This window comes from Centropristis striata, chromosome 19 (genome assembly GCF_030273125.1).
Source record: "Centropristis striata isolate RG_2023a ecotype Rhode Island chromosome 19, C.striata_1.0, whole genome shotgun sequence".
NCBI classification, from domain to species: domain Eukaryota; kingdom Metazoa; phylum Chordata; class Actinopteri; order Perciformes; family Serranidae; genus Centropristis; species Centropristis striata.
The window spans coordinates 14,632,178-14,644,626 of NC_081535.1; the positions used below are offsets into that span (position 1 = coordinate 14,632,178).

Sequence of the window (12,449 nt, forward strand, 5' to 3'; positions counted from 1 at the left end):
ATGTAAATAGAGTCGAAACACCCACTATCCAATTTCAAGAATATCATTCATGCCAAAATGTTAAAACATCTTATTAATCGTCTTGTCTTTCTGGATGTGAAAAGATATCTTTCAGATACAGTTATTACTGTCAAGACAAATAGCCGCAAGTCCTGCATTGAATCATATGATCTCGACATTGATAGAAAAAATCTGAAAAATTGTTGACACAAACATCAGTTGTATAATTGTTTTTGTGTGTCTCCTCTTTGGGAAAACTGGGGGTTCTGGTGCTCTTGTCATTAAATTACATTTTATTGAAACCAGATAACCAAACATTGGCCACCCGCTGGTTCCACCCTCAGGTCACACTGTAAGCACTGCACCCACTGTTGCTATTTTAGGACTGTTCATGGTGGCATTCAGTCAACGAAAGTCAGTAAACAATCAGGGATTTTCCTATTTAAAATAGTTTGGTGGTGTTTCTCCTGTCATAATTCCATATGCATATCAATGGCTGCAAGAAAAATCAGGCTTTTCAATGTAAGAACAATTATACATTTTTCATAATCTGGGTTTGGATCCTGTGTTTGCCCTTTGGTAAAAATGTGTGTGTGTGTGTGTTTAAATGTCAGCGTTGTGTGTGTGTGTGTGTGTGTGTGTGTGTGTGTGTGTGTGTGTGTGTGTGTGTGTGTGTGTGTGTGCGTGTGTGTGTGTGTGTGCGCGTGCGCGTGTGTGAGTTTTCTTACATCTGCGGTGATGGTGTTGCTGAGTGGCGTGATAAAGCCCAGGCGTCCGTCACTCAGAACCACAGCGAAGCCGTCCAGGGTTACACAATATTCCATACAACGGATATACACTCCCTCCAGGTCCAGAGAGGGACCTCCTTCACACACACATACATATATATAGAGGTTACATTTTTTTTTTCAGGGAACTCAACTTGAAAAGGGTAAAAAATTAAACTGTGTATTCATAATGTATTTCCCAGCATTCGAAAGTGGTTGGAAACTGTTTATACTGTAAACTAGAACCAAGTCAGCTCTCTTCTCTGTGGTTAGTTCTATGCTCTGGTCTTTTCTAACCTCGAGCAGACTGCAGGTCTAGCGAGAAGGGGATTGTAGTGAGGCAGATGGCCTTGCGTCCGTTGCTACCTAGCCCGTCCCAGTGCAGCACATGGAGGTAGCCGTCTGCCGTGCACACCAACAAGTCCTCCTGGAGGGACTGCAGACTGGTGGAAAGATGAAGAAGAAACACAGAAATGAGCATTGAGGTGCAGAAGACAAGAAAGAAAACTTAGGAAGAGGAGGTAGTAAAAGAAAACAGGCAGGGGAGGAAGGTAGGAAGAGTGGGAGTGAGATAACAAACAGCAGTGTTGGAAAACAGTAGAGTAGTCATCATCCAGCTGTGCCCTCTGAGTGGAGCCTGAAACTTTTACTGGCCAGCTGCGATGAGGCCACATAGCTGGCCGTGCCAAGGCTCACTGTCTTCTAATACACAAACAACACTGTGTTTGTGTTTGTGTGTGTGTGTGTGTGTGTGTGTTTGTGTGTGTGTGTGTGTGTGTGTAAAGCGCTTCATTGTCTTTCAAAAAACTGAAGATGGCACAATGACACAACCAAGAGTCAGAAATAGAGAAATGAAAGGAAGTCAAAGGTGTCGAGCACAGTGGACTTCAACTGTGGAGGAGGCAACAACTTCCACTGTAGTTTCACAGCAGGAGACACCCACTCATCTCCTGCACAATCAAGCTGTGCCTTTGAAATGCCAACATGAGTGCTCTCATTCAGACGACAACCCTGTAATCTCCGTCAAGTGCACACAGCGGAGGAGATGTGACTGATAAACACAAGGACGTGAAACAATACAAACACGAGACAAACAAAAATATGGACAAAAAGAAAAGTCGAGCAGAAACGTTCTTGTCACTCGGCAAACAAAGACGTCGAGTTGGAGGATGATGGGGTGATAAAAGGGAAGGTGGGAAATGAAAAGAAAGGAACTGAAATTAAAAAAAGTCCGAACCCCCACAGAGAAGACAAGAAGTAGACACTGGCTCTCATCCAACAGGCGCCAGTGTTGTTTCTTGGCTTTGGTCATTTTTTCTCATGAATGTCATAATAATGGCACATTTTAAGTGGGCACTGCACTAGTGAGTTTATATGACAAGCAATCAATCAATCTCACTAAATTGGATTCCCCAAATGAATAAATACTGTCCAGGAACACGAGGCTGATTTGAATCAGTTATGCTCCAGGCAACACTTTATTCCATCCAGCTAGCACTGAAACAGAATTGTTTCTTCTGTCATGCATTCATCAATCATCACTGAGCCCTTCACCCCACCCATATTCATCTGTCCATCACTCTTCTCTCAACATCAAACTTCAATCTCTGCAGATTCATGTATTTTTCTGCAGGCCTTTGTGTTTACAACTGACAGAGTGGAGGAGTTGAGCATCTCGCTGTGCTTCAGCCGTCTCTTACTGCCAAAGTTGACTTTCCATGAGAGGAAGAAGGTTTTACTCGGAACCAAATACCCTTCAAACACGCAGAAAGAGCAGGTCACTTTTAAATGGCGGAAGTTCTTTAAATATCCACTGCAGTTGAAATTATAAGGTCAGTGTAGGATTCAAGAAAATTAACAAAATGTACAAACTGTATAAATCCACATCAATAGATTATGAATGGTTAATGCAGTACGTGATTTTGTTTTGACTTGTGTAGTTTTCAAAGCTTTTAATGGAAGACAGTGTGTGATTAAAGACTTTTTGTACACTAAAATGTAAACGGAGGTTAGGCTATGCAAAAGGGTATGGTGGGGAAAAAAAGGAAACATTAAAAGAGCTCTCAGTAAGATCCGAGTGAGCATATCTTTTGGTGGTTCCAGTATGTGTAGACACAACAGAGGGAGAGAAAAACAGAGAAAGAGATAAGAGGATGATAAGACTGCATCCCACCTGGTGATTGGGGCCTCCAGATCCACAGGCTTCTTCATCTCTAAAGACAGAGCGGGGGCACATTGCTCCTCCTTATAACCCGGGGTCACCTTCACACGAGGACTTCCTCTGTGCAAACACACAAATGCATTAATACACAGATTCATTTTACTGATGCATGACGAGAAAACTGTTTCAAGCCCAAAAATGGGTGGTGAAAAAGATCACTGGATAGGCCCCGACTTGCCTGACCTCTGCTGGTATGCTGTCAAGGAATGTGAGCGACACACATCAACACACACTGTAGGCACACCGACACACACACTGACACACACACACACACACAAGGACACCTGATACAAAGCACAAAAGGATTAGTAAAGTAAGAAAGACAAACACACAGGTTCCCCTATGCACATTCTTGTGGTGGGATTATCCTATGTCCCCAGGTATGTTTGTATCCTATGTTTTTTCAGTTCAAATTGCAAAAGAACAAAGGAAAAAGGGTGTTTGAAATGCAGTTTGAATGGTAAAATGTGTTAAGCCACTGTGGGAATATAAATGTCTTGCCCACGAATCTGAGGTATTATAGATGAGCTGTATAACATCAGGCTGTAAGCTGTGGCTGGTTTCAACATACATTGCCCATAAAAAGTATTCACCCCCCTTGGATGTTTCACCCGTTTGTTGCTTTTACACATGAAACCATGATCAATGTAATTTTTTTTTTTTTTTTTGCCAATAATTTGTAAAAAAATAAAAATAATAAACCTTCAAATAATCAGTGTTCTTTTGTCTTTATGTTGCAATTGTAGCAGGAATACTAATGAACCAGAGACTGGACCTCCCAGACACAGATATTTTTAACCATGATCATTTGATACACATCAACTGCACTAAGGTGATCTCCATTTCACTAACTGTGACACTGCTGGCATCAACCAGCTTGAGTCTGTTGAATTAGGTCAGTTACTTTAAAGGTGGTGAATATTTATGCAATCATTTATTTTACCTTATATATTTTTAATTAATTGACACTATTTTGTAAAAATCTGTTTTCACTTTGATATTAAAGAGGGTTGATTTTTTTTTTTTTGTGTAAATTCTTGACAAAAAAGCCAAATTATATTGACCATGATTTCATGTGTAAAAGTAACAAAAGGGTGAAACATCCAAGGGGGTGAATACTTTTTATAGGCATTGTATTGACACAGGTAAAAAAAAATATGGAGAAAGCATTGCCGAGAACATAAAACCATTTAAAATGTCTCCTTTATACGTCATATTAAGAGGATATTTAGCTGGGGAACATTGACATGCTCCTGTTTTGGTCAAGGACTGTTTGGAAAGCAAACCTAGAGGATTGGATGCTGTTTTAATATCATACTAATGCCTCACAGATTTGGAATGGTCACAAATGGATGTTACGCTGCGACGTCCATATACATTAGGCCATGTTGTCTTTTTATCACCAACATTCACACAAAAAAAAAATCAGTGAGGATTACAACAACTTGCAAAAATATAACTACAACCATATAACCACAGCAAATTATTTTCATATTACATATTTAGTCAAGAGCAAAGACAATATTATGCAAGAGGATTTAGCAGTAAAGCCCTCTTGTATTCCTGCTGGCATTGTTAACCAGCTGCACTGACAGACAGCTGCCGACTGATTGCTAACAACTGCAGCGAGCAAACGACACTAAGTGTTCACATAAATCATTGCTGTGGTTGTTTATAAGCAGCAATAGCATTATAATTGCAGTCATAACACTAGTGAGAAGCAGTGCTAATATTGGAAAAAACACTGCTTCTACTTAACAATTCAAACTGCACAGAGATAGTGTTGCTGTGTTTCCCATACATGCATGTGTTTGCATATTTAACCCCAAGCAGATACAGGTAACATTTAAGACTGATGCATAATGATGGGTAAATGTCACTTGGTGGTGTAACCTTCCTGCAAGCTTGGCAAGGCTTGGTCCCTTCTGCTCACATCACCCAAGCATTCAATGTGTATGAGAGTATGTGTGTGTGTGTGTGTGTGTGTGTGTGTGTGTGTGTGTGTGTGTTGCACTCACTTTGGATAGACAGGCTCATAGAGGGATTTGTCATCCCCTCCACCCAGCACATCAAACAAGAGGATGTAGCCTTTGGCAGTCTGAGAACAGAGAGGAAAAGACTGGCATTAAAAAAACATCAATATCACCCACTTTTTTATTGTCACACAAAGACACGGGAAGAGAACACATAAAATGTTTGAGACAAATGAGTTGATGGGAAACTGTAGAAACTGAACTTAATCATTTGAAAGTCATCACAAATGTGCAAAGTCACTCAATGCCTTTAGGCTGCAAGAGAGAGGAAGACAGGAGGGAAGAAAAAGGGTTCATCAGTAAACAAACACATCATCAGTTACCATCGCAGAGGAGATGGAAAAATCGATTACACTGCGTGTCCTTTTTAAAATAATAGCTGTCCTTGTTAACTCAAGAAAAGAAAATCCACACCTATAATGTTTGATGTAGCGCTATCTGCCTTCGACAAACAATTATTGTAACATTATAATTAACACTATAAACAGCTGGTAGTCAGTAAAGATCTATGGATAATTTTGCATATACCGATCTCCGAGGTAAGAGGTATAAACGATAATATTTGCAACGCTGTCATGGTTTTTAAAATATCTGTATGCACTGCACAATCCTGCACAAGCTGAGTATTTACTGATAATGATGCTCAGAAACAAATGTCAGCATTTTAAAGCATTTGAAACTCACACTCCAGGCTCCATTCTGTAAAGAAGCTCACATTATCTACGATGTCAAAATATTAGTAAAGCACAATACTGCATATGTGTGTATAAAGTTGTAGCAGTGCTTTTTCCACAACTGCACGCACACAGACACACAGTGCTGTCAGCGAGACAGCTGAAATCGAGCCTGTAGACTGAAACGCGACACGAAAACCTGATCTTAACTCCACTGTCAGCAGTAATGTGCCATTGACTGCACATAAAGAGTTCAGTGATGCTACAAAGATGCCTTAAAGCTGAGTGAGTTCAATGCAGGAAAAGCAAATTATATCATTTACAGTGATTTATTAATTTATGCCTCACTATATGCTCATGTTTTGCTCATAGTTGTTGGCAGCGCACTGAAGCAACCCTTGACTTTTCTGGTGTGGTGTCAGTGTTGCATTAGCAGGCCAACACATCACCATAGCAAAAGGAAAACCCAAACCAGAGAGAGGCTAAAGCCAGCAGCAACATGAAGACTGAAGAGAGAAAAGAAAAAAAAAAAAGAGGAGGGAGCCAAACTGAGGCCTGCTAAACTCATCAACAGCCCTGGAGCTGCACAAAGCCATGGATGAGCTACAAAGGCAAAAACTGCCAAACAACAACACATGAAATCTACTTCAGAAAGAAATATCAATAGTAAAGCAAAAACGTTTGGCTTGTGGTGAGACACTGCAGGCACAAAACAGGTTTTTCATACACTGGTGATTTTATTTTGTTTCCCACCCTGTTTTCTTTCAGACTACCGGAAAGATAACATACACATTTAGGTGTTTATTTTACTATAGTTAACTGCTAAACACAATGAAAGTGATACTGCTCACACATGCACATAATCACCACCTTTGAAAGCCATTATATACAGAAATCACAAAACACTACAAACATGCAGCTCATATGCAACATGTGATAATTTAATGTGGAATTTATGATGCATTAAGTGGTTTGGTCTGAGGAACAAGCTGCTACTGATTACTAACAGCCCGTTTCATGACATTTACAGACTTTAATTTACTGTCAAAGTGAATCAAAGACTTGGAGGAGGTGCCTTTAATGTTACACTGGCTGTAGTGTGTTGAGAAAATTAATTTTGCACTTAGATTGCAGAGATAAAATAGCCACTATGTCATATTCACATGAGCACTATATATAGTTTAAGATGATCACAGTAGGACACAGTCTCATTACAGTGACCTAGTTAGTTGATATAGCTTAACATGCGCATGCAGCTCACATATGAGTAGGCACTCAAAGAGCTTGTACCAACACAACAAAATACTCTATATTTTCTAATTCAACAACAGGAAATATTGAGTTTTTTTCAATGGCATCTGGTTCCAAATTAGTATCTAAATACAGATCTTAGACAAACACATCTCTCACAGAAGAACACACACTTTTGTATATGGAAAAAAGTACAAGACCACCCTTGTTTTCTCCTTGCTTTCTTGTTCATTTAATGCCTAGTACAACTAAAGGTACATTTGTTTAGACAAATATAATGATAACAAAAAAAATAGCTCATAAGAGCTTAATTAAAAAGCTGACATCTAGCCATTTTCCATGGTTTTCTTGATAATGATTTTGGTTATTATAAAGAAAACCATGGAAAATGACTTGAAGAAAACAATGGTCTAATATTTTTTTCCATGACTGTATGTTTATATCCACAGTTCAATAGCAGTGGTGGACAAAGTAAGTAAAAGTACAGAAATGATGATGAGCAAAATACACGAAAGTATCAAGTAAAGTAAGGCAACAATGCATAAGTAGCAATTGACTATTGTAGCTTAGTTAAGCTTGACAAAATCAGCAGCATTGGGTGAAGGCTTACTTACGAAGGCAATTAATCAGTAAAAGCAACAAAGCATAAGCCTGCAGAAATAGGAATAGTGTATCTTGTCAGTAGACTGCATAGATTCAGTTATAAGATTGAAAAAGAGTTCACATCTTAACTCTGAAGTCCTGTCAAGTCTTTAATCCCCGGAGCCCCCCACAGAACCCATATATTCACAATCAGACAAGGCTTCTTTCCCAGAGGGGGGCTCCGAAAGGAAATGTGAGTGTGACTAGCCAGCTACTGTACTTCAAAAGCATGTCAATTACAGGAGGAAGGGAATCTCAGTGGAGTATCAAAGATGGGAGGGGGAGGGGCGAGAAAGCTATTTGGCAACCTGGGACAAAAACTTCAGCAGTGTCTCCCACTCTCAACATCTCCTCCCCTTTCATCTGCGGTTTGATCACACGAGATACACGAAAGCATTCAGGCCCCCATTCATCTTTTCACAGGACTATGATCAGGTTGACACATCTTGTCAGACACGTGAAAAGCTGTGGATGAAAGGGACGGGAGATAAAGAAAGAAGGCCACAATTGAGATACGTCCCACGTCTCCAGGAATCTTGGTGTGTTCATACATGCAGGGATAATGATGCAGGAAGAGGCAGGACGTCGGTCTTCGTCAACTAAGGCCCAATAAACACGTAGGGACAAAGATTCACAGTTAAAATACATCCAATGGCTTAATGTGTCGGGAAATTTTTTTTTTTAAGTTTTCTTTATGTCTCGTGTCAGCTTGTGAGCCGGCTGATGGTACTCTCATGAGCCTGCAAAATAGGCTGCATCAAGAGATGAGTGATGCCAGGACCAGCTCAGTTTTCACTGCAGATAAAGGACTGCAAAGCCTCAGAGTCAGAGTTCCCCTTCTGCAAAACACACTCCCAACACAACACATATCCAAGTGATGATGCCTGGGTTTAACCTGGTTTTCCCTAACTTGAGCACATATGCCGACTCAACAGTTGGCATGTGAGAGGCACATAATAGACGATACTGTAATTATAGGAATCAAGACAGGGCTTTAGCTCTCATCACATAACACTTCCTCTTCTTCCATTGGCACTTCGGCACTGTTCAAACCAACTATTACGACTTGATGCTTGCATTTGAATGAGGAGGACTTCAAAGGGTTGACTTAACGCTGCTGTATAAAACACAAACGAATAGAAGCGAAGGAGAAAAAGCTGACTGGTACCTACTTCTAGTTGAGGCTTGCAACGAAAATGAGCGACGGTGGTTTTCGCAGAGAAAGTGGCAAGTCAGCAGAAAACTGTACAACATGTAATAGCGCACTGAGGCCTCTTTTCTGCATGTTTAAACAAGCTCTAGAGAGAATCAGACACACACACACACAAACACAAACACACACAGTGTTGTGGGTATCGCCAGACTATCGCAGGGGTGACAGAGACCAATGTGGAGCCCTCACAGACATCGTCTAATATTAAAGTGTGCTATCTTGAACTAAATTGATGTGCAACTTATCAACGTTTATGTTGTATGTGCTTTACAGTACAATTTTCTAGAAGATGCTATAATACGTTGCCTTCTAAGAAAATTTATTTTTTGCTCAAATTTTAATATCAGATTAACTTTTCACCCTACAGTGTTAAAAATAAGCTAAGAAATGGTTGTCAATGGGGACCTATGTGCAATAGATGGCTGAATCTGTTTCATCCTTGTTGTATAAACCAAATTTAACTGCTAAATGAAATTATAGTACAGAAAAAACAACACAGGATAGTAGATAAGATTAGAATATGATTCATTTCACACACAGACACAGAGACAGACACACACACAGGGACCAGTGAATTTTCCTCTGCATTTAACCTGTCCTTTTACACACACCAGTGAACACACCTTGCTTAGGAGCATAGGGCAGCACATTTCTTCACCCGGGCACCTCGGCCCTTGACCGGCGTCCCGGTTCTGTCCCCTTTTTGCCACCATATTTCTTTTCTGCTCTGTGTGATCAAGGAGAGGACACAGTACAAAAGGAAAAGCTAATCCAGTACAAAGTAAAGCCTTAAAAAATATCCAGAGCTGAAACAGTCTTATGCAGACTCAGCAATATTATGTATATTGCATAGCTAATGCAGGCTACTGATAGTGCATCCATATTCTGACTGTGTGTGTTTACGTAATAGAGATAAGACAGGAACCTGCAGGTTGCATTTGTTTACAAAAATATACATAATAGTGCAGAAAATGTTGACTGTGCAATCTGAGGAGTTTGCTCCTTCCCTCTATCTGCTGAACAATGGCTAATTATCAGCAAAAGTACCAGTAAAATGTTTTTTCTTTCCCCCTAAACCATTTCTGTACAATGCTTATATTTATACAAGCCATTAATATGTATGTGTATGTTCATGGAACTACGTCTGCTATAGAGAAATCGCACCAGATTCCCGGTCACCAAAAATCTCTTAGTTGAAAAGACTTTTCTGAGTGCTGCTGAGCTTGAGTCTAAAAACAGAAAGGGAACATTTTGGCCTCGGACAGATCCCAAAACACACACAAGAAGAGCTAAATGCTATAAAGTATTTCCCCTGTTTGAAGATCCTTCCTTTATTTCTGCCACACAAAAAGTACATCCCTCGCACTCTGTCAATTGCTTAAACCGTTTCTCTTGCACTCTCACACACACACTCAGCTAAAGATAGTCCTTGCCATGGTTTATGAGGGTGATTACGTTAGCCTCAAGGTCTGCAGGGTGTGTGAGCAGCCAAACATCTGGGAAACAGCTGGTATTTGAAGCGAGGACTACTGCCTGGGCAATGCTGCCATTTATTGTTCTGCAGTCCCTGACTTCTCCAAGTTTGCTCGCCCTCTAATTAAACTACAATGCTAATGAGGGTGAGAAATGTTATGGCCTCTTTGAGATAAAAAAATAGGCAGCAAGTCAAGTCATTTCATTGCCAGAGGGCTATTTGCACAGACTTAAAATGTAAGACGCATACTGTATGTCATAACCTTCTGTGTGCTCGGACAGCCTCTGCTGCTGCTTTTGCCTCACTAAGGCCACTGTCATTTCTTGGGGGCAAAATATAACAGATTTCAAGCATTATTTATGTATAATAATTACATCTTATTTCTGTATAAAATTGTGTTTGTTTCTTCACTCCAGGTGTCTTTCCAGAAGCCCTATTTTGACAGTTTTCTTAATAGATAGATGAAAAATTTGGTCTACGACATTACATTTAAAATTCCGTTTACTTCCTAGTTCCTTTTTACCCAGGTGTTTTTGTTTTTTTCAGAAGTTTGAAAATACAACGCATACTTTCAATATAGGATCATTAGTTACTGGGCAGACTAGCAGCCCTTGTCAGTACATCTCACTATCACTTGACTTTCACTTCAAAGTCAACGAACTATTGCCCTAAACATTTCCTGTATGAAAGGAAATGCAAGTGACATAAGGAACGAACTTGAAGACAAGAAAACAGAACATCCTCCCAAAGGGCATGTTAGATTTGCTTTAATGAAACGATTAAAGTTGGGTTAATTGTCTGAGACTAAGGAATAATGAGAGTATAAAAGCTTCATTACAATTAGAGCTGCAGCTCAAACTGGGATGCAACATTGTTAGCATTAAAGAGGGATTTCTGTGACACATGACATGCAGTTTGTGGGTGTCGATAATTTCTTTTTACCACATAACTGTGCAGTGTGAACACAAAGTTTCACACACATAAGTACTTCCTTCATTAACATGAAATTCTCTTCACCAGTCATGAGTCAGAATCTAACTCTGTTTGTGGAGCCCAGGAAGTGTGTGAATGCCTGTGCCCTGTTATTTTTAACCCCTCCACCTGCTCCCTGTTGTGTTTGGCTGGGTGGACCCGGGCCGAGCCTGACTTACTGCTACCCCAGACACATTCACAGCATTCATTCATGTGTACTTTGGCTTCACTGTAGGAGGCTGTGATGAAAGGAAGGACTGAGAAAAAGGGGGGCAGAGACAGACACGTAGAGGCCAAAAGGTCATTGTGTGAAAATTTTCCAATAAGTTATCCCACCATTCTTAATCAATCTGCCATTTCTTTATTGACATTAACTGGCCGTTAAAGCATTCATGAGGCCATTAGACAAGTCTCCATTGTTTTTCCGACCAGACTTTTGAAGACATTTCTCAACACACTTCTACTTCAAAAACCTCTTTAAAAATTTGTGTGTCTGTGTTGTTGTAGCCCCTTCACCAGCTGATACAGTATGTTCAGCAGAATGGCTTCAAGGACAAGTGGTGTTGTTTTGGGAGAAACATGTGCAGCCCCCTCTCAGCCACACTGACTTCTAAACAGCCTCTCGTGTCCTTGACAGTATTTCCTGGCAGTGTTCCCAAAAAGATGCAGGATTAGCTTAACTCGGCTAAGGTGTTGGATGAAACATAAAATAAAAACTGAATTTGTGAACTTCTTGGACACAGGGCTGCAACAAACTCACTTAAATTAATTTGATATTTTGTTTTTGAAAGGCACACTGCAAATTATTTGGTTCTTACCAAGATAAAAAAACAAACTTAGATTTAGAAGTGTTAGATAGTTTATCTTGTTGTAAGACTTAATTTCTTTTTTTTTAAGTGTTCAACCTGCTTATTTCTAGATTTAACAATCTTAATTCAAGAAATCTTGTCAAGTGAAATTATCTGTCCATGCAGCAAGATATTTTTCCTCAGATTTAGTGCTTTTATCTTGTTTTTAGACACCACTTTTTTGCAGTGCAAACATGCTGAATCTCTATGTGTACACATGAGAAACTCTGATCAAGCACGTATGGAAATAATATAAAAAGAAACCAATAATATGGGTTGTCAATGGGGAAATTGCTCAACCACAGAACACAAACATTTGTACGGGAATTATTCAGGTCCTGCAACATTATACCC

The 12,449-nt window shown here is 39.9% G+C and overlaps 1 protein-coding gene across 2 annotated transcripts in view; it reads right to left on the bottom strand.

Annotated features, from left to right (window-relative positions):
- The window catches only part of ric1 (RIC1 homolog, RAB6A GEF complex partner 1), a 35,469-nt gene that overhangs the window by 13,615 nt on the left and 9,405 nt on the right, over positions 1-12,449 (bottom strand). For both annotated transcript variants that reach the window (XM_059357414.1, XM_059357413.1), the window contains exons 3-6: positions 5,007-5,086; positions 2,941-3,048; positions 1,065-1,210; positions 729-865 (exon numbers count right to left, since the gene is read on the bottom strand). In XM_059357414.1, the coding sequence (XP_059213397.1) occupies positions 729-865; positions 1,065-1,210; positions 2,941-3,048; positions 5,007-5,086 (471 nt within the window). The remainder of the gene's footprint in view (positions 1-728; positions 866-1,064; positions 1,211-2,940; positions 3,049-5,006; positions 5,087-12,449) is intronic.